The 23,382-nt window shown below is 43.1% G+C and overlaps 1 protein-coding gene across 1 annotated transcript in view; it reads right to left on the minus strand.

Annotated features, from left to right (window-relative positions):
* Positions 1–23,382, minus strand: part of LOC114494272 (prolyl endopeptidase) — a 104,833-nt gene that overhangs the window by 62,473 nt on the left and 18,978 nt on the right. Inside the window, exons 3-6 of the mRNA XM_028509271.2 lie at positions 19,999–20,132; positions 18,703–18,833; positions 16,052–16,261; positions 13,251–13,372 (exon numbers count right to left, since the gene is read on the minus strand). Coding sequence (XP_028365072.1) covers positions 13,251–13,372; positions 16,052–16,261; positions 18,703–18,833; positions 19,999–20,132 — 597 coding nt within the window. The remainder of the gene's footprint in view (positions 1–13,250; positions 13,373–16,051; positions 16,262–18,702; positions 18,834–19,998; positions 20,133–23,382) is intronic.

Here is a 23,382-nt window from a genome sequence, read left to right on the forward strand (position 1 = left end):
AGAATGTGGGAGTGGGTCAGCTCTGAGCAGAGACTGACCTAGGGGCTAGAGGGATTCTATTCTTACAGGGTGGATCTTTCCTTGCTAGTTTTGGCGGGGTTTTATTGTGCATTTACAAGTTATATTACTTTAAAGCTACTGCGCATGTGGTCTCCATGACTTTCCTTGATTGGCCACCAGGGTGGGGGGGGGGCCCACAATGCTAATTTATTATAATATTGTTATAATGAAGCAGGGGTCAGGTAGCATCTTCTGCACAGGTGCATTCACGAGCCACCATGATTTAGCACTTTTCTAGAAAGCAGGAACCACCTGTCTTAGAACAGGGTCTCTGTCCTGTATCGATGTCCTTTGTCTTAGCGCTATGGATAAGAGTTTTTAAACCTCCAGAGTTTTTTCATTCCTAAGGAACCAGTCTTAGAAGAGAGTCTCGGCCTATTTCTTAACTGAAAATACACACAATCTGTCATTTTGGATATTACTATGCCTAACTTTAAAGTTTTGTCACAGGTTACATATTTTAAAAGTTGTCTTAAATGAGTAAAAATTAGCAAAATGGGCATGGATGCAAAGAAATTCACTTGTGGCTCACACTGGTCACATTAACAATTTCTACTGAAAAACTTTTTGTGCGTGTCTTTAGTCACCTCCACCGAGGTGGGAGAACAAAGGCCTGTCCTGTGAATTTCTTGTACAGTGTCAAACAGGAGAATCTTAATTAGCAAAAGCAATCTTGATTAAAAAACTGCTGAAAAAAACATTATGGTTTTGAGTTAAAATATAGATGGTATCAAACTATACATATATAGGTATCCTTTGAAACTAATTTTTTATTCAACATAATTTAAAAAAATTCATCCATGTTGACATATGCACATTTATTTCATTTACCTGCTGTACAGTATCCCAATCTAAGAGTATACCACAATTAACTGATCTATTTTCCCACCAGTAAACATTCAGATTATTTCCATTTTCTTCCTATTATAAGGAAAACTTTGGAAAAATTCTTGAATATGCTTATTGTGCCTTACATACATGTTTCCCTTACATAAGTGTTTCTATATAAAAGTAGAATTGCTCAGTGGTAGGATATGCACAAATTCAACTCTATTAGCTACTGCCAAATTAAGTGCTGTACCAACTCACTCTTCCATTTCAGCAGTGCATAACAGTTCCCATTTTTCCACATTTTACTGTGATAATTAATTTAATGTGTCAACTTGGCTCTCATGTGCCAAATCCCAGTACCTAGGTATTTGGTCAAACATTATTCTGGATGTTTCTGTGGAGGTATTTTTTTTTTTTTTTTGATGAGATTAACATTCTCGTCGGTGGACTTTGAATAAAAGTGACTACCCTCCATAACTGTAAGGGAATCTCACCCAATCAGTCAGAGGCCTACACAGAAAAAGACGAACTCCCAGAAGCTAGCAGAATTCTGCCAGGGGAGGGGCTCCAGCTGACACCCTCCCTGGGTGTCCAGCCTGCCAGGCTTTCCTGCAAGATTGCAACTTGTCGAGCCTCCAAAGCACACTAGCCACCTTCTAAAAACTACATCTTTCTCTCTGTACATGTACACAGATCCTGGTGGTTCTGTTTCTCTGGAGAACCCTATCACACTTAACAACTGTCATCTGTTCTTTCAATAAAAATTTCCTAAGCAGCTATTACGTTCAAGTCATTTTCTAGGTGTTAAAGATACATCAGTGAACAAATCAAGAAAATAAGAAGTTACAGCCTAGTGGAGGAGATGAACACATAAATACAGAGTTATGTGGAATATGCATAAAATGATAAAAGCCGTGGAGAACACGAACAGCTCTGGGTAAGGGAGGTGGAACGTGTGGGGAGGGTCTACAGTAGTCAATGTGGCAGTCAAGTGCGGCCTCATCAGGAAGGTGTCTTTCCAGTGTCTTCTCACTCACACCGTTGCAGATAAAAAGTCATTTATCTTTGTCTCCAAGATTTCCTGATTATCTTTGGTTTTCTGCAGGCTGATTATAATGGGCTTTGCCATAGTAGCCTGCTTGAAATAGGCTGAGTGTCTTGGATCCATGGGTATGTCTATCAAATTCATGACATTTGTGGCCATTTCTTCCTCATATACAGGGTGGAGCAAAGGTAGGTTTACAGTTGTGAGTACATAAAAGTTTATTCTTGTATTATTATTTAATAATTATTGCATTATTTTCCATATGAACAACAGTGAACCTACTTTTCCTCAACCTGTGTATTCTGTTGTGTCCCCTCATTCCTACGACTTCAAATATGTAATGCTGGATCGGTCCGTTTTGTTCCACCGTCAACAAGACTGTGTTCATTCTTTCCTCTTCCTGGTTTAGTTTCAACTGTCTTGTCTTCGAATTCCCTGACATTGTCTTTAATAGTATCTAAACGGCTGTTAAGCCCATGAAGAGAATTTTTCAACTCAGATAGTTTAATCTTCACCTTTAGAATAATATTTGGTTTCTATATTTTTTTCCTTTGTCCATTATAATAACACTTCTAAAATCCCTTCAATCACTTCTAAAATCATTTTTATAATAGCTTTTAAAACATCCTGGTCTGCTAATTCTACTACCTGGCATTTCTGGATCTGTTTTATTCACTAATATTTCTGCTGGTTATGCCACAATTTTCTGCTTATTTTACACATAGTAATATTTTTATTGGATTTTGAAGAGTTTGAATGTTGTCTGCATTTTTCTTTCTTTACAAGTTCTGAGGCAGATCATTTGTTGCTAAATCAGCCTGATCCACCCAAGGCTTGTTTGCAGGCTTTGTTGGTAAGGCCTATAGTCCCACTGCGGAGGCACGGCTCTCTGGGTTCTCTGCCAATTGCCCTGGTTATTCAAAAGGTCTTTCCACTTTGGTCAGAATGTGAGTTTCCCAGACTTGGTAAACTTTGGCAGTCGTTGGCTTACAGCTTCCTGGTGGTGGTTCTTAGCTTGCACCATGGAGTCTCCTCCTACGCATGCACCTCTCAATAGTCAGATGAAGATGCAAGGGGATGCAAGGAAGATTTCTGGGATCTTAACTCCTTCTTTAGGTATTCTGCCCTGATCAGTATGGCTCAGTTGGTTGGAGCATTGCCCCATGGACCAAGGGGTGGTGGGTTTCATTCCCAGTCAGGGCACATGTCTGGCTTGCGGGTTTGGTCCCTGGCCTGGGTGCATGTGAGAGGCAGTGAATCAATGCTTCTCTCTCACACTGATGTTTCTCTCCCCCCTCTCTCCCTCCCTTCCTTTCTCTCTAAAATCAGTGGACATGTTTGGGCGAGGATAAAAGATAAAACAAAATAATACTTTAAACTTTTGTTCTCTATGCTTTAAATAAAGACAGAATCTTTAGAGCTAAGTGTTTAAAGTCATGCTACATCAATCATAAGTGATGCTCAGTCGGTTGTAGTAATTCATCCAGCAGAAAGATAAGGTAGCAAAGTCACTGCAAAAACCACACCAAACTGTTGATGATGGCTGTTTCAAGCACATGCAACAAGTTTTTCTGTCTGTACTACATAGCAGCTTAGATTTAATCTAAGGCAGGAAGTTCCGAGGCACATTGGTGTTGGCATGCCAGTGAAGTCGGCCTTTCTCACGCCCACTCCCCTCCGCACAACCCAAGATGCCCCGCAGCCAGTGACCGCATTTGCTGAGGCAAATGCGTAACTGAATTTTCAAGCGCTCAAGGTCTCCGATCTCAGAACCATTTATAAGTTACTACTGCCCCCAAATATAGAGATTAGAAATTACACCTTTTTCCAGCATAATTTAATCAGTAACAATACATACTGAGCCATGACTTCACATTTAGACTATATTTCAAGGCAATTAAAAACAATGAATTTTGGAAATCATTGGGAGGGGAAGAGAAAAATTGTGTTGATGAGGACACCTGAATCTCACTAGAGAATTAAAAGTGAAAATTAAAAGAATTAAGAATGAATGGAATTAAGGGAAGATGACTTTCCTGAAATCCAGATAAAGGGAACAGAGATAGGCAGGAAAGCTAAGGGCCCCATCAGGCCTCATGAAACAATATCAATTTCAGTCCACAAAATGCTGCTTTTGAAAGGGACACCCAATAACAACAGCTACCGTACTCATCTGCATTTATCAACAGGAGAAGCATAATATATAGGGGTATTGGACTTTACATTTTGTTTAAAGGAGCCACACTAATTCACTAAGAAATTTTAGTTGTGCATATTGTGATATTAAGTTGTGCTAAGATAGTAATACTTACCAAGGAAACCCTTGGTAGAACAGACATCATTCAATTAGTATTTTCTACTTGATTCTGTCAGGTTCACATGTGCTGGTCCAACAAACACATACAGTCCATGTGACTCAGCATATTCAAGGGTACAACCCCTACAAACCCAGGAGCCATGAAACCACAGAGTTTAGAGAGATAAGCAGCGACCAGAGCACACCTCAGGGAAACTTGTCCCAAATAATACGTTTTTATGAAATGTCCAGTTAATGCCTAGTGTGGGTATAATGGAACTCCATTCAGGCCCTCAGGGTCTGCGTCCAGGGGCTTCATTTTTACAACGGGTCATCGTCAGCTCTACCATCAGTTTATTTAAGACTTTTAAAACTATGAATCTACAGAAATAAGTGTGAAATGGAACTAATATGTTGATAATTGCAGTTTTCTCTAGTGAATAGGATCTTTGTTTTTATAAAAAAGCTGTATTACTAATTGTTATTATTAGCATTATAAAAACTTTTACGTCAATGAATTTGGCTATTCTCAGTCTCAATGTTATGTAATAAAAGCAGCCGGGCTTCCTAAATGACCTGAATAAGCTAGCTGTTGGGAACCGCCCCCATGGCTAAAGCTGAGTGAGCAACTTTAAGGACCATAAGCCACTAAGGAGACAAAGCTGATCTCCCAGGCAGGGGCACCGCTTCTGCTCCTTTTTCTGGACCCTGCCTGGCCCCCAATGCTTGATTGGTTAGCCAATGACGGGTAAGATTCCCCAAGGGGGAAACAACCTAAGACATGCACAATCACGTGGGAGGCCCCCAAGGAAGGACTTGGGGGGCTATAGCAAAAGGGGGTGATGGACCCTCACCCCTAGGCTTTGACATAGCTTGAGTCCTCATTCTGTCTGCAAGAAGTCTCCTAATCTCTTGGCTGCCTTACTTCCCCTGCCTGACTTAAGCCTGAAACAATGACAGAGGGCAGTGCAGCCCAGTGCTAGAAAGGGTGGGTTCCCTGGGCAATCAGGCCTAAGAAAGAATATGTAAAATCCCATGAAACCTGCTTTGTTTACAATGCTCTCAATTAAATGATAAGGGCCCAAGCAAGGAGTTTGTTCCTTAAAGTTTTATGGCTCTTTAAGCTATCAGACCCTGACTCAAAACAGGCCCTCAGAGTTCTTTGTATGTTATCTATTGTTTGATCCTTACTGCCTGACAATGATTAATGAGCTTTCCCTGTATCCCTGTGCAAAACAAACCCAATAAAAGCCCACTGAGGAAAAGGCTCTGGGTCCTTCTCCTTTGAGAGATTGGCCACCTTTCCTCCCCAAGCAGATCAAGTCTTGGTAGACTTATTCTCTTCCGTGGTGGCTCGGGGGGAGAAGGGGAGCTGTGGGCAGAGCCTCTCCACAGCTAGCTTTTCTTCGTGTATCTTTTCTTTAGAGCAAATTAACAGGAGATCACTTAATTAATGATTTAAACTCCCATTCATTCAACTATCTACAAACTTATTTGTTTTCCAAAGTGACAACGCACACAATCAATATTTATACATACACAGAATATGTGGACTTTCCTCAAACATGTCATTTTCAAAGAAAGCCCATAAGGTATTTTATGCAAGAGCTACTGAACTGCACATTAACATGGTTTTGTGTTAATAAACAAAACTTCATGGACATGAAGAGTGTGTTTGTGTGTGTGTATACACTTAGAATCCAACAAGAAGAGGGTGAAGAAAGTTTATTCATAATTCGAATCTATATGCATTTTTTCAAACTGAAGAAAGTATTTTCTTTTATATATTACAATAAAAGAATTGTGTGTGTAAAATAAGTATACTAAAAAGCAGTGAGACTTAAAATTGTCCAGGAAATTAACAAAAGGAGTGAGTGGAAACAGATTTTAATAGCTTTGAGAGTTAACCTTCCCTGCTCTGAGAGGAACACCATAATCAATTTTGTTTCAGAGATGCTTTTGAATTCCTTTTGTAATCGCTGTTAATCATTATATCCCTTTAATAATAAGCATATCTGCAAAACTTAACTTAGAAAAACTGCTAAATGTCAAACTAATCACCCACAATGATGGCTTTTCTTTTATGGTGCTCATTATGGGTTTATAATAAAAAGAGATAATGTCAGTAACAGAAGTACAGGGTAGTCATAAACACACATGATGTGCCTTAACATAAACGTTTCTAATAGGCAGTCATTAAATCAAACACCCAGCTTTCCGAACACAGTATGGTACTACAGCAATGGTGGGAAAGAGAAATCAATCCAAACATGGTATGATTTGCTGTTTGGTATGCCAGAAACAGATATAGCAGAAATTTCCAGGTAAAGAAAAGATAACCCACTCAAAGTGAAATAAATAATGCAGGGATTCTAGACTTGACACAGCCACTACTGTTTCTAATCTACCTGGTTGCTTTTCTGGCAGATAAGCTTGTTACATAGGAATCCGCTGTTTGTTTTCTTTTCTCCCTTACTGGCCAATAGAGGGGTCAGGCGAGAAAGGAACTGGTCAGCAAATCCTGCCTTACTGTTACAACAACCAACCCTCCCATCACACAGAGAGCAGCACCGCCTTCTAGCTTTACTCACATCCAGGTCTTTAGTCTGGCTTCCTGACTTTTCTGCCTTCCCAAGCATGCTGCTGAGATTTTGCTGCGTGCTAATCAGCATGATGGATTTTATCACTTCATGCAGTGCTGATGAAAAAAAGGACACAGACAATGAGCCTTGGGCACACACAGTCCAGTTAGGAGTCCACCCCGGGGCTAATCTAAAGACAACCACTCAGCCCCTCCCGTGCTGGAGACAGGGAGTCAGTCTCCAGGAGCCACTGGAAAGTGCAGGACTTCCCAGGGACCGCATAAGGAACCAATGGGTCCCCAGTAAGAACACCTGCTGGCAGCCACAGGCTCAATTACTGAAGTTAAGGTCAAGAGGACAACGGTGTCTTTAAAATGACACATAAACCAAACATGGGAGAAATTCTGTCATGACCCCCCAGACTCTTTGTATTATATGAAAATACTGGAACAGAATAGGTTACTAGACCAAACCATCTTCCACAAGGGCCAGTGCTTTGCTGTTTGCTGTTGAGCATCGCCAGGCACCAGCACAGCAGGGGATGCAAAGCCAGGGCTTACTAGGTATTTGGAGAATAGGTGCATGAACTGTGCTGACCAGGAAGAAGGCTGCTGAGCAATTACTGCTCCAACTCAAAACTATCCAACGTGTAAGGGACAGGGAGGCCCAGCTCCCCGAGGAACATCTGGACCTTACTGGCCGTGTATATTCTGCAGGCGATGCTGGGTGCACTCCAGGCCCAGATGGTCTTTGCGGGCATGAACCTCAGCAGGGCAGGGAGAAAATTAACATTCATGAGTGCCTATGGTGAGTCAAGCATCAGGCAATGATTTTACATGTTAATATATGTATAAGACAGATACATAAGTGTGTACATAAGTATGTATATGTTAACTCTAAGGGTCACACGTGAATGCATGAAAATGGCTTATGGAGAAACGTAATGAATATTAAGAACTAGGATTACTTCTTTACAAAAAGCCTTCCCCCCCCCCCCCTTGAAGAACTGGTTCTTGGCATAGGATTCAGCTTAGATAATCACAAAGAGGCTGGGTATCTTCTTCCTAATCATTTCTACAGGGACTTGATACATTTTCAGAATCTTCACTCTAGAGCACCCTCTGCTGGGAAAAGTGCCTGGAAGTGCTTGATTTCTTTGTGATTTCTCCCCCCAGATGCTCTACAAATACTTTTAAACAAAAAGCTTTTCTTTTCCTTTCCGTCCAAGAGAATCTTCTAAATGACAACTTCTATCCTTCCATAATCACTGCCCTGCAATTGAAGCCTCACAGTCGATGTTAAATAATAATTGATGTCATTGTTCTTCTAAGCCAAATGCTAAGTATCTGCTGTGTGTGACCCCCAGGGACATGAGGATGCTGCCGGGAGAGACTGAGAGCAGAGGCCTGGCAGGTGAGGAGGGTGATCACCGCCTGCACCTCCAGGATGGGGTAACCCAGGGCTGTGGCTTTCCCTGGATCAGGAGGCACCTACAAGGTAGCTGGGCTCCAGTCACCTCAAAGGTACCATGGAAAAGGATGGGGGCAAGGCTAGGACATGGCAGAGAGCTAGCAATCTCAAGGGAATCCTCCTGAGAGCAGAAGCTTTGAGGGACAATGCCAAAAGGTCAGCCAGAGAGTTTAGAACCCACGTCAGGGAACAACAACATACACAGGTTCCCAGGGCGGAGGGGGTCTCACTACAAAAGGAACCCTAAGGGAGCTGGTGGGCAGGGAGCAGCCACGCGAGATCAACGAATGGCTCCCGATGACCAAAAATCCTGTTCCCCTTCCCTGCCTCCGTCTCCCTGCTCAGCCACTGAAGAAAAAAACCAGGGTGAATACCTGAGGGAAGGTAAATGGGCATCTTGCCACTGCTCAGAATGGCCCCGCCTATAAAACATTATTTCCGAGCTCCAGTCGCACCATCCCCAGGGTTTCCTCCTGCCCCTTCATATTCCCTCCTTCCCAACCCTCTCCCTCCCAATCCCCAAGCAAGCGCTGTCTGCCCTTGCCTCTGTAGACTAGTCTACATTTTCTAGAGTGTTGTATAAATGGAATGGACCACTGTGTATTTTTTCTTTTCTGGCTTCTTCCACTGAGCATAAATAATTATTTTGAGATTCGTCCATGTTGTTAGGCATATCAATAGTTCATTTCTTTTTATCACTGAGTATTATTATTATTCCATTGCAGATATACCACAATTTGTTCATTCATGTACTTTCTAGTGGGTTATGTCTAGTTTGGGGCTATCGTGAACAAGGCTGTTATGACTATTCATCCAAGGCTTAAAAACAAAACAAAACAAAACTAAAACAAAAACAAGGGGAAGGACGGAATAATCCTGCCCCATCTGCTCACCAGACTTGAGCTAGGGAGCGGGAAGAAGCATGTAAACTGGAGTTGATGTTTTAGTTTGGACTGCAATGAACCTTCAGTAACAGATCTAACACCCAAAAGTGTCCAGAAGGCCATGGGTTCTGCCAGGTGGAAGGTGCTCATCCTGGGGAGAGATCTGTCTTAGGCAACAATGGACAAAGTAAAGCTGCTTCCTGGTTGGAATTTACAGACTTGCTCAAAGCAAGAAAGACCTGTCCAGTGCTGGAAAGCAGAGGAGGATCTGTGAAGGAGGCAGCACGAGGAGACAGCATCTATGGCACACGGGGCAGTGAGTCTGGATGGCAGCAGACAGAGAGGAGGGGGATGGCAGCAAGCCAGGGAAACTGACACACGCTCCACACCCAGCCGGCCACCCACTGCCTTGAACCACATCCACAAAGGCCCGACACGTTCCCATGCTCTCAAACCCAGCAGCTGTGTTCTCTCACCCAGGAAGCCTGCTTCAGGGTTTCTGAGAGGCTGTGATAATCCTCCAATCAGCCTTCCAGAGCTGAAAAGCCCTGGAGGAAACAGACCTGGAGAGATGAAGCGATTTACCCAGCACTGCAGAGAAGACTAGAATAAGTTCTGCAGCTCCCCGTTCCAGGACACTGCCATCTCTGTAACACTGGCTCTCCATTCAGAGACACTGTTAAATGTATTTGTGAAATATGAGGGTCAGAATGATGATCCTAAAGGGAACTACTTGAAATATAAAAGCCACAACTGCAACACACGCATTTGGTGCCTGGTTATGGAAAGGACTACTACTGTTCTCTAAGGTGCGGGTCACTAGAGAAAGGCTGTTAAGAAACTTTGCTTCTCTCCCAGGGAATGCCCCCAGTGCTCATCTGTGCAGAGTCGTGGGAGATTCTGGTCTAGGCAGTGACCACAGCACCAGCTTCTTGGAGCCCCTGAGCTTTCTCATGCTTCCATGCCAGGTACCAGCAACTCCCACATCCGTATTTTTCTCATGGTCTAGGTTTTTCTGACCTGGACCTGAACCATCAATTGAAGGTGGGCCTGAGGCTTCTGAAGGCTTAAACCTGCAGAACTATAGTCGTCACATCCAGGTGAGAGTGTGCTCCTCTGTGCAGCAGGAGGTCCTCGCAGCTCAGAAAGATCACACGTGGCAGGGCGAGGAAGAATGCGGACACTCACCGAAGTCAGCCAGACCTGCCCAACCCACCCTGGAAACTGGTGGGGGGACATCTGTCTAATAAAGACAACCCAGGCAGCTGAAATAGAGCTTAGGGGAAGTCTCCACCCAGTCTGTGTTCACTAAGCTGGTGTTCTTACAGACTTTCTTTGCACTACTCACTAATTAGGATTCTGATCCAAATTTGTCCTTTTTTTTTAAACAGCTGCATTTATTATTTCTGTTCATTACAGCTGTATCTCTTCACTTACTGTCACTGTTTAAACAGCCACTGCTGTTGTTTTTATGTGACCTCTTCCTCCTGACTAGAGACAAGAGGACATGGGGGTTAAGAGGATACAGAGGCCAGCATGCCCTGCAGGCAGTGCCAGTGGACGTGCAAGTCAACCACCCTGTCCTGTCCATGCAATGGAATGATCACCGCTTCCCAGGGTCGTGGTAAAGATCACATAGACAAGTTATGGAGAGTGAACATCTATTGAATGAATGGTAGAAGGATCGCTCAAACTATTTAAATCTGCTTTTCTTTTCAGTTGCCTAGTTAGCAGAATTGAATATACAGATGTTAAATGTAGATATGATGTATCGCCACTGTATTTTTAAAGATTGCTGCTCATAGCAGCATTATTCAAATAATGCTGTGAAAACACTTCAAGTATCCATCAATGAATGAATGGCTAGGCAAACTGTGGTCTGTACATTGGTGAGATCTTCTTCAACTTTAAAAAGGGGGAATTCTGACATGTGCTATGACACGGACAGACCTTGACATCAGGCTAAGTGAAATAGACCCAAAAGGACAAATGCTACATGAGGACATTTATGAGGTGCCTAGAATAATCACAGATATGGAGACAGAAAGTAGAATGGGGGTCACCAGGGACTGGAGAGGAGGACGGATGGGAATGTATTGCTTAATGGGAACAGTTTCAGTTTTGCAAAATGAAACCAGCTCTGGAGGTGGACAGTGCTGACGGCTGCACAACAATGTAAATGTGCTCATCGCCACTCTACACATAAAATGATTAAACTAGTAAATTTTATGTTATGTATATTTTAGCATGATTTTTAAAAAAGTATTAAACAAAAACTAGTTGCTTCCCCTAAATGCTAACAAAGAGATCTGAGCCACTAGAGTTGCATGTGGATTCCACCGTTAAGCTGTTTTCTTTTAGATTAATTTGAGAAAATATACTTTCAGGCTTTATTATACTTTGATATTCAGGCTTTATTTTTAGTATTACTGTTACTGTATCATCCAAATAATTTTACTTTGATTAAAATAGGCCTGGTGCAACAAAATTATTAGACCTGAAGCAAAAAACTGCTTCAGGGAGTGTGTTTTTGATTTTATGATAAATCCAGAGGGAATAAAATTTGATTACTAAAATATGCTATGTTTACATTTTCCACATCAACTCCCCTCCTCCAAAGAAAGAAGAAGCATACGACCTAATATTTTTAGGCTTTTTGGTAGCATATTACTCTCCCTAACTGTTTCACTCAGATGAAAGTACAAATGTACATCATTTTATAAATAAACACATATTATCCATAATAAGCAGAAGTCTTAGGTATGAAGAAAAGCAGAGCTAAGAAGAAAACTTAGTAGAAAAACATGCAAACGGGGCCAGAAGAGCCACTAGAAACAATGCGAGAGAAGTACGAGAACAGGAACTGCACCAGAAAAGCGTGCAGGGTGGGGAATTAGGTGGGAAAGAAAAAGCACGAAAAAGGGCACAGTTTCAGGCAATACAACGTAAGTCCTATGAATTCATTTCTAACACACTGTATTAAAGTCTGGCGAAGTTTTTCTATAAAGGGCTGGGGAGTAGCTATTTTGAGCTCTGTGGGCCACGTGGCCCTCTGTGACAACCACGGAACTCTGCTGCAATAACTCAAATGTAGCTACGCACAATCTGTAAACAAGGGAGTGTGGCTGTTTCAACAAAACTTTATTTACACAAACAGGCAGCAGGCAGATCTGGGCTGAGGCACGTGTGCCAACCCCTGGTTTAGAGAAACACAATAAATAAATAAAAGGACAATTTGCAATAAGGTATATTAACGCAATGGCCCTACATAACATGGATTCCTATTCCACGCCCCCGAGAACCAGATCCGTGAGCAGCATTTCAAACGTCCCTTTCTTACACAAGTCCTAATCATCTCTCAGGGAAGAGCTAAGTGGCTCAATGAGCTAAAAAGTTCCTAGTGGATTCCTCATTCCCACTAAAAATGGGATGATAGCCTACCTACATTTCTTGGCACCCGTCAGTGAGCTCACAGGAGTAAATTCCTACTCCAAGCACCCCTAAGTTCTTTCAGTTGATTATCAAGATACAGAATAAAATCTAGGCCAGTAACTTCAAAGATACAGCACTTCACTAGAGGTGGGTTGTAGTCAAGATCCCCAAGGAATGTAAGAACTACCTGTAAGATGTGAAGACAGCTCAAGGCGACATGTTTTACTGTAGAAACAAGTAAACAACGTGCACGAAGAGCACATGGTGTGAAAAAGGAAAACGCGCACCACTCTCCCGACATTCTCGCTGGTGGATGAGAGGAAAGTTGGCAGGACACGCTCCTCGCCTCTGAGAGGCAGGGTCCCAAGTGTCACAACGTTCACGTTATGCTTTGGGCGGTTCTGCACTCGTAGGCTTTTCACCAGAAGCATGCATAACTTTTAGTAGTAAGACTTTTACACTGCAGTTGCAGTTAAAAGGTTCATCATCACCATTAGTAAGTGTCAATTCAAATGCCAGTATTTTTTTAAAAAAAGACCATTCTCTCAAAGGACTTCTACCATTCATAAAGGTCATTGCAAAACAAGGATATTTACATACACAATCCATCAGACACAGGTTTTGGGTAACATTTCGCCATAGTACAATACCTCAGCTCCACCCATCCATTTAGGCTCATCGGGAAACTCAGCACACAAAGTATCTTCTGACTGATCAGTCCCCAAGACATGGTAGCAGAGCTTTTGGTGGAGATTGCTGGATGTCTCCGTGCCTGAAGGAGTTAAAAAAATGTATACTGAAAAGCAGTTTGCAGCTCTAAGAGAATCTACTCTAACCATATGCACCATGCTAGAAACACAGTTATGAGTCTGGCTGCAGGATATTAGGTTTATTATACAAAAGTTAACCCCTCTCCTGTACACCACCAACAAACAAGTGGAATTTGAAACTAAAAACACCATACCATTTATATTAACACCCTTCCAATGGAATACTTAGGTATGAATCTAACAAAAAGTATGCACAAGATCTGTATGAGGAAAACTATAAAACTCTGGTAAAGGCAGTCAAAGAAAAGCTAAATAGACAGAGAGCACTCCATGTTCATGGAGAGGAAGACTCGATATTGATTGTCAAGATGTCAGCTCTTCCCAACTTGATCTATAGAGTCAATGCAATCCCATTCGAAATCCCAAGAAGTTATTTTATGGATATTGACAAGCTGATTCTAAAGTTTACTTGTACGTGGACCTTAAATGCATACTACTAAGGGAAAAAAGTCAATCTGAAGAGGCTGGATACGCTTTGATTCCAACTGTAAGACATTCTGGAAAAGGGAAAACTATGGAGACAGTAAACAGATCAGGGGTTGCCAGGGGCTGGGAGGGAGGGAGGGAGGGAAGGAGGGAGGGTAAAGAGGGGGAAGGGCAGTGAAACCACTCTGCATGATACTTTGGTGGTGGACCCAGATCCTCACACATTTGTTCAAACCCATCGAATACACAACACAGACTGAAGTGAACTGTAAACTGTGGGTCTGGGTTGGTTATGACATGTCAGTGTAGGCTCATCCACTGTCCACCCTGCTGGGGATGCTGACAATGGGGAGGGGCATGCACGTGGGGGACAGGGGATGTACGGGAAATCTCTGTGCCTCCCATTCTGCTGTGAACCTAAAACTGTTCTAAAAGCTATTTTTTAAAAAGTTAAGAATCAGTTGGGTATCATCCTGGAAGTAATTCACACATATCCGCTGATTTTTGAGGCTGTTTTGGCACTGAACTATTTATTTTTTTCATTCTGAAAATGTACCAAGTTTTTAGGACAATGAAGAGAAAAAGTGAGGTAACACCACAATGTAAAAAAATGCCTTAGAGTACTTGGTGACTTTCCAGGGGTTGTCCAGGAACACTGGGAAGAAGCGCACAGCCAGAATCTCTTTGCTTCTCCCACACAGGCCTCCACCACGCAGCCTAAGGGCTGCGGAGGTTCTGGGCTACAGGGCAACAATGACGCCTGGGCGGTGCTGGCTTTCCTCAGTTCCACTGGGTCACTACTGTTGCCACTGAAAGCTGAGGGTAACTACAAATCTTCATGTTTTTCACAAGTTAACTTAACAACATTGTTGTCTAACAAAAAATGACCAGGTACGTACTTTTTGATTTCCCAGACCTTGGAAAAACTCTAACCCACAGGCCGCTATTTCAGTGCACAGAGCACAAAGGTCTTTCTTTAGTCAACACCTTTGATTATAGAACCTCTTAGCTCCTCTTGTAGTTCACGGGTGAATTCAGAGACAGGTCCTGTAGCAGTCTAATCAAAAGGCAGCTGACGCTAAGCTTAGCCGAAAAAGATGAAAAGTGTTACAGCCTTATTTCCAATTCAACTGGGGGGGGGCATGTAGACAGAAAAGGAAGCCACCTAAAGATTACAAAGATGCAGAAGGCATGACAGAGGACAGCATGGGCAGCAGCCCCAGGCCCTGAAACAAGTAACTGAGATACTGCAACCCAACTCCAAATCTTTATCAAAGGGACTGTGAAACCCACCTGTAAAGACCATCCAAGACAACCTGAAGATGTTATGCCCCATGTGGAAATATGGAATGGAGTAAATAAGATGATGTTCAGGTAGAGACCTTCCTATCTGGGAAGACGAGGGGTGAGGGGGAAAGAAAGAGGGACCACTGAACACAGTTGGATCTGTGTGCAACTGAAGAGAACAACAGGTGTGTACAGGAAGTTAACAAGGAGAAAAGTGTCAAGATAAATACAATCAACAGGCGACTTGCAACTTCTAATCAGGGGAAGAGATATGATTACTACAGTAGGAAAATTTTGTAATCGCTCGACATCATTAAATAAAAAAATCCATTTCTCCATGATCCCCTTGAGAGACAGAACACATTTGTGAAGGGCTGAGTGCAGTAATGGCCTCGATTTTTCACAGTTCCCTGTATCTGTTTCACCGTCCCTTGAAGAGGGGAGGCCAGCAGAACTCAGGGAAGTGATAATATGACAGCAGCACGACTAGGGATCCAGGAGGTTGTGTCTTTCGGCTCTCCCCACTGGAATCCTGCTGAGTTGCCGTGAGAGCTCTCCTGCTCAAGGATGAGAGACCACATGGAGCTGAGCCCAGGCCCCACACATGTGAAAGTCAAGCCAAGATTAGCCAACTGACCTGCAGCTGATCACAGGTACATGAACTCAGCTGAGCCTGGAAAAACAGCCTGGTGAGCCCATAGACTAGAGCAACAAAAACAGTCATTACTCTAAGCCAACAAGGTATGGGGTGACCTGTCATACAGCAAAGCTAACTGACACAACATCCTGGAGGAGGCTTGGTTCTGGACCAACAACCTCTCTTAGGGTTTAGCTTCACTTTTAAAGTTATGTGAGTTACACTTCTATTTCATAACAAAGGTGAGCCTTCATCTGAAGTCTTAACTTACCATCACTTTTCCCATCTTGTTGGGGGTAAGAGTTGTAGAACATTCCCTTCCCATCATGGGTCCAGGCCATACAGCTGAACTTGACCCTTTCAAGCACATCTGGAAGCTCTTTGGCACCATCAACTTTCATAAACTTGATCGTCACCCAGTCTGAGCCACTGGCACTCAGACCATAGGCAAAATATTCACCATCTTCACTGAATGCGTAGCCTACGGAACACGGGAGAAATCAAACAGTGATGGAGATGCCATTCCCAGCCCTGCTCACTGCCCTCTGCACTGCTGGACGAAACTCCCTGTCCCATGTGGGGGCAGCATGTGGAGGGAGAGACTCTGAGGGCCGACCCAGGCCTTAGAGGCATTTTGTCTGATGACCTTGGACAAGTCTCCGTTTCTTCATCTGTGAAATGAAGCATTGGATTATATGACCACTAAGGTGCTTCCATTTTTTAAATTTCTATAATTCAATAGGCAGTTCAGTTAAAAGCAGAGTGTATCTCAGACTTTTAGCATATTTTATTTATATTCTAAAAAGAACGAGGGGGAAAAGAAATAAGGAGACTGCTTTTCCAGTAATGACTGAATTATGACACATCATGTAACAGAACGAAATTGGAGCCATTAGGTAATTTTTGGAATGGATCCCAAACTATCTGAGCTCACTCTTTACAACCTCATTTTCTGGGCCGTGCTGGCCCTCAGGGATTATCGCCCACACTCTCTGACCCTCAGGAGCTCGGGCAGGTAAAGCCCGAGGGTCTGTAGCGCAGGTCTCACGTGGCGCACATTCCAAAAGCAACCACGGGGAAGGAAAGCACCACCATCCGTGGACTCCGCCGCCGTGTGCAACGGACTCTTCAGGGCTGGGAGAGAACACTGTAACCAGTACAGAAGGTTTCCTGACGGAGATTCACGTGTGTGCAGTATCTTTAATAATTATGAAGAACAATATATGCAGCATTTGGTACAGACACAGACACCAGAGGTTTCCTTTTCTGTAATGTCTGCTGAACTTTACTAGGGGATTGAAAATTATCCCCAGAAACCCGACTATTTTCAGAGGTTTCCTACTATTTTACATAAAACTTCTATCAATGGGAAATCTGTTTAAGATTTCAAAAAGCCTACTTATTAATCACTTATAATCCCTACAAAATATCCAGGCTTATTATGTATATAATGGCAGAAAAGCACATAAAAGATGGTTAAAAGAAATTACTCACTTTCCACTCTATATAACATTATAGTGTTTCAATTATTTATATATAATTAGAAATTTTTCAGGAAAAATTTAAATAAAACACTGTGATTTGAAATATATATATTTTAAAATATACAATATCTGCTATTGAAAGAATGTGACTGTTGACCTATATTGTTACTTCCCCATAACACCAGTATCTAAAACTGAAGCCAGGTCCCATGTCTAATTTTCCTTCTCATCCATCAGTGCCTGTACATGGCAAAAATCCCACTAAAAGTTACTAGAATGAAGTATCAGAGCAAGAGAGGAGACCCTGTTATAATGAAGTCTTTCTGGATGAGTTGCAAGATAGACCGCCGTTAAAACTAAATGAATTCCCATATGAGGTATATTATTAGGTGGAACCAGTGTATTGAGTTCATTTAACTCCAAGCTCCAACTCATGGAAGAATACCCCCATAAGCTGGCTGGCACCTGACTTTCAACACTAGCTGGTAAAGAATCATCATTTATGCGCATGGCCTATCTGGGGAAAGGAGGAGGGGGAACCACTAACTAACTGAATGCCTTTATGAAAGGGTCTTTGCACTGGGTAATTCCCCTCTGATTATAGGGCTTCGGTGTTCCCACTGCTCCATTCTGTAGGATTGAACTAATGCCTGTGTTTTTGTTTTTGTTTTTTTTTAATAAAACAGAAGATGAAGATGAGCCAATTTCACTAAAAACATCTATAATGCTACCAAGATGTGCTTCTCACAGTATACAATTATTGAATCACAGAATAGCAAACTTCCTGACCCTAGAAGTAGTGCTATGGCACAAGCCTGGGGAAATCTACATTTGTGCCTGTGGAGAAGGTTATCTTAAGTGACATAGAGCAACTGCATGTTAAACCTACTTATTCAGTTTTTAAACTTGTATCTTTAGGGGATAGTTGCCCAAGTTTTACAAGACTATATATTTTTTTACTTTTAATTCTAACACACTGACATTTATCTAAAATTTAAAACTCTCATCAGCAACCCCCCCCCCTCCAGGAACTAAATCTCATAAATATTACTTCCTATTTTATTTTTATAGTTGAAACAATTTTTGTATAGCTTAAATTTCTTCCAGATGAGGATTAACTTTTTTCCAAGCACAGGCAGTTCTCAGGGATGTTACAGGAAGTGATAACACCTCAGGACCCTAGGAGCCCTAGAAGCTAATTTGGGTCCAGTGAGGCATTCTCCAGCCCTGCTTCCGGCCCTCAGAAGAACAGGCAGCTCCTTGCGTATTCTAAATACACTGAGCAGAAATTAGCTTTCCTGATTCTGTGTGTGCATCTGTTCTGCAATGTGGTCCATGTTCTGGCTGGTATTTCAGAGGGGAGGTGACCACACCAGCACAGAGAGAGCTTCACGTGAGGGCCCTGGGACTCCGGGGGCTTGGCTGGGGGAACACGCACCTCGAAGAGCCACCGTGCCATCATCGGAGAGGATGTTGGGGTCGAGGAACACTCTGGCTTCATCTTTTAAGGAATCCTGTACATACAGTACTCGTTGATTCTGCAAACCTGAATTGTAAAAATAGAAATACCTGGGGGGGCAGAGACAGTTTCTGTTTAGCTACAGCATTTTCTACATGTGGAACAAAAACAAATGCACACAAGCCAGAAGAGGAAAACCCACACACACACACACAGGGACACAACTGCAAACAGGCCGTGCCTGGGCCAGTGGGATGAGGGCGGACGGTGCTCCCATCTCCCTGGACCTAGTGCATTATCCCAATTGCTTTGCGTATTCAAATTCTGCATCTTAGACAAATAAAACAAAGGTTTTTATTGGCTAGAATTAATACTAATTTTCAAACAAAACAGTAGTTTTCTTTTTTCTTTTCAATTGAGAAGAAAGCAGAGTTTCTAAAACGAAGTGCAGGTTCCCTTCCCCAGCCAGACTGCTGGTGGGGGCTGGCAGACTGTTAGGCTTTGTGGGCCCAGGTCTCCGTTGCCACGACACAGCTCTGCAGTTGCACAAGCGCAGCCCTGGATAGCACAGAAGTGAACGCACACGGCTGTGTGCCACTTAAACCTTATTCACAAAGACAGGTGGTGGCAGGGCGTGGCATGCGGATTGGACTCTGCTGATCCTTGCTTGGGGAGACAGGGGCACCTAAGAAATTCTACAGTAAATTCTTGATGGTACTTCCAAAGAGGGTTAAAAAACAACAAGAGAATGTTTACCTGAGTGTAAAAAGGAAAGGAACAAGAGAGGTGAATTACTAGACTCCACTTCAGGGACAATTTTCACTTTTGGATTAAAAAAATGTATCTAATAAAATATTTTCAAGTAGCACAAGCCAAAGATAATCTGTTCTAGTGGCAAACAGACCCCCACGGCTGCCTGTGAGCCGGCCCACCCCCCAGTTCTGCCCCGGAGAGTGAACTCCTTAAGCCCTGGGTGTCTTCCTGGGGCACAGCTCTGCTAAATGTCTTTTCTTCCTCCTTTTTTGATGATTATGTTCGCTTTTTTAAATTTTATTTTTAATTATAGTTGATATCTATTAAATTCCTTAATCCTTAGTTTAAGAATTTGGACAATAGACTGGAAGATATTACTGTTTTATTTAATCATAGAAATAAATAGATTTTATAGTGAGTTAATTTGATAAACTGGTAAGTTATTTAGAACTCGTTTTAAAAATTAAGGAGGCATTCAATCAGAAAAATAAAATAAAATTAAATGAAAGCAACCCCACGTACCGTTTTCCTTTCTTGAAGTGGCAGCTATACTTGGGATAGTCATACAGTTCAGTCATTCTTTCTTTGAATAAGCCTCTGATAGGACACTGCTCGAGAAATGGCACCGTGATCTTGTTCTGGGCCTCCACAAAAGCCTGCAGAAAAAATTCCAGTGGTCAAAGCAATCAGATATAAATTTTTCCATGAGAAACGTTGTATTTCACTGTGTCCTAGAGAGGTCTAGCAATTCCACTTCCGAGAATATACCGTCGGAAAACAAAAGCACTGTGCTGAAGAGGTATCTGCACCCTTGGGTCCACGGCAGCGTTGTCTGTGACAGCCAAGACTCAGAAGTGCCCTCAGTGCCCACTGGTGGGTGGGTGAAGAAAACGTGACTTCCACATACAGACAACAGAGTACATTCAGCCACAAAAGGAGGGCGTGCTGCCGTTTGTGACAACACAAACAATGCTGGACACAGCGGACGGACAGACCTTGACTGCATCATGCTAAGGGAAATAAGTCAGCGAGAAAGACCTCACTAATATGTGGAATCTTAAAAACAACAACAACAAAACCCCCAAACACTCGGAGAGAAAGAGATCAGATTTGTGGCTCGGGGAGGTCAAGGTGCGGGGTGGCAGGGGAACAGGATACAGGGGGTCAAAGGCACACACTTCCAGTTATAAAATAAGCAAGCATCACGGAGCATTAAGGATGTGAGGACCAACGATGACTAGAGTTAACACCGCTGTGTGACATGCACGGGAGTTCTTAAGAGAGTAAATCCTGAGATTCCACCACAAAAAATATATTTTTCCTTGTTTCTATATCAGATGATAGTTACTAACTAAACTTAATACAGTAATGTTTTCACAATATATATGTAAGTCAAATCATTATGCAGTACACCTTAAACTTACACAATTTTGTATGCCAATTATATCTCAAATAAAACTGGAGTAGAAAGACTTCAAAATGTACCTGTGAATGTGTGTTTTCTCTCAGGAAATGATAATAACCAATATTTACATGGCACGGACTACATATCAGGCAAGTGTTAACTCATTTGGAACTCATAATCGAAGGTTCTTTAATCTGGCCAACTTTATGGATAGGGCAACCGAGTCTCAGGGCAGTTAAAAAGGTGCCCAGCATCAGGCAGCCAGGAAATGGCCCGGCTGGCCCCTGTGCCCCTCTGCTCTGAACGCCCACACCACGCACACTCCACGCTGCTGCGCGGGCCACACCCGGCCAGCGGACTGCACGCACGCTGCACCCACCGAGGCTCCGGGCTGCCGGGGCAGCGGCCGGTGATACCAAACACCGTCAAGTTAAAGAAATACAGTTAGAGATACCTAGGCCCTGTTTTATCAATTTTGATATTGACTTACTACCTTTCCAAGAGCTGCTATCTTGTCAACGTCACAGAACTTCCCCAAAATTTGAAGCTAGAGAATAGTTTTAAAAATTGGAAAATAGGTGGCACTGAATCTTTACAACAAATGACTTATATGAAGGGCAAGAGGCGGCTTGCAGGAAGCCAGAGGACCTGGCCACAAGGGCAGGGAAGCAACACATCAGTTGTAGCCAAGCATACCCTATGTATGACTAAGCAGTTAGAAAGTTACAGATTAGCTTTGGATTTTTAGTTACAGAATTGACACACAGTTGCAAAGCCACTCAGGTGCAGCATTTTGGAGATCACTAAGGGTGTGTGGGAGCATTACCTGGTTTCAGGGGCATGGGGGAAGGAAATGCCATGCTTACATGGCAGACATGGAAATAGAGATATGCCGTATTGCAGTCACTGGTCAAGGTCATGCAGTGAATTAGCAATAGCTCTGAAGACAGAATTACTTTATTCTAGTCACTGCAACAGTGACTGAGGCAGATTCCATGTCCAATACTGGTTGTGGAGGGGAAGTAAACCCACTGGAAGAGAAGGCGGGGAGCCTGGACCTCCTGTGATTTCCTCTTGCTTCGGCTGGGCAGGTCAGGCACCTCGAGGTGCTGGAGCACCAACAAGGATTTCGTAAGAACCTGGTGTGCTTCCGCACTGGTTCTGGTGTTGTTGATGGAGGGGTGGCAAGTCCACGACCAGCTCCCTGTCACCGTGGCGCTAACACTGTACCGGGGGAGACAAAACAGAGGCCAGAGGGATACAGAGAGTGGCTAGCCCCAAGGTCATGTTCAGGGTCATGGTGGAGAAGTGCTGCTACTCAAAGAAGCACCCACAACTGTGCTGGCCCTGAATGACTCTCTACCAGCCCAGGATGAGATGGGCGGAAACTGAGAGGGAGAGCCATGTGACCCTGCTGAGATGTCTTTGTTACATTTCACAAAAATATCAATCCACATGTTTTGGAAATTTAAAAACCGGTGATCCACCACCCATCCTGGGAAGTGCTGGGAAGGAGGACACTTACTTACCTGGGTAGGAGCCAGATCACGGGGCCCCTGCTGGGCAGCTATGAAGTTTGAATCTGTGTTCTATGTGCAAGCAAGCTATGATTAGTTAAGGAGATGTGTAGTTACACAATCTGGTTTGCTTTGAGTGAAAAAAAACTTTAGGGGAGCAAAAGTGAAAAACAGGGAGGCCAGTTAGAAAGCTGGGGCAGTAGTCTGGTGAGAGACGAGGCCACATGGAATGGCTTGTCCCTGAAAGGAGTGGGAATGGCCATTATAATGGAGAGGGATGGAGAAAATGGGCATGTGAATGTGTGGGCTTGATGGCTATTTCCCAGAAAGGACTCACCAGGACATTCCAGAGACTTACAGCTCCCACCCTGAGACCCCAGCACGCTGAGGGTCTTGGCTGGTCCCTCCCCTTCCATGGGCAGGTGCTCTGAGGAGGGCACCCTGCACACTTCAGTTCTCCATCCTTCTGGTGTGTGTGTATGTGTGTGTGTATGTGTGTGTGTAGGTGGCTGCATCTAGGCTTTATCCCAGCTCTAGGAAGACCGCAGAAGGTCCGAGAGCCATAGACTGCTCAGTCTGTGTTCCCTGGAAAGGTGGAGTTGTGTTCTCTGATCACGTTTCTATCTGCTTTGCTTCTTTCAGATGTCTCACGGTATTATCTCAACTGCTGCAATGGAATCCATCTCAGGTTAACACAGACACATGGGCTCTTCACGTTTAAAATGTTCCTGACACTGTAATGCCAGGTATAATAATGCCACCAACATAACTAAATAATTCTAGGATTATTGCATTTAATTTTGCCACTTCCCACCCACAAATGTTACTCAATTACTTTTAATGGAGCAATATTTAAAGACTACACCCTTTTAGTCAAATACCTCAATGCAAAATGAGTGTTCAAATTCCTTAAAGTCTGAAGTTCTTTCATAATACAAGTATACCTCTTTACAATTGAGCAAATCCTTGTCACAAAGGAGCTTT

This window comes from Phyllostomus discolor, chromosome 4 (assembly GCF_004126475.2).
Source record: "Phyllostomus discolor isolate MPI-MPIP mPhyDis1 chromosome 4, mPhyDis1.pri.v3, whole genome shotgun sequence".
In the NCBI taxonomy this organism is placed as follows: domain Eukaryota; kingdom Metazoa; phylum Chordata; class Mammalia; order Chiroptera; family Phyllostomidae; genus Phyllostomus; species Phyllostomus discolor.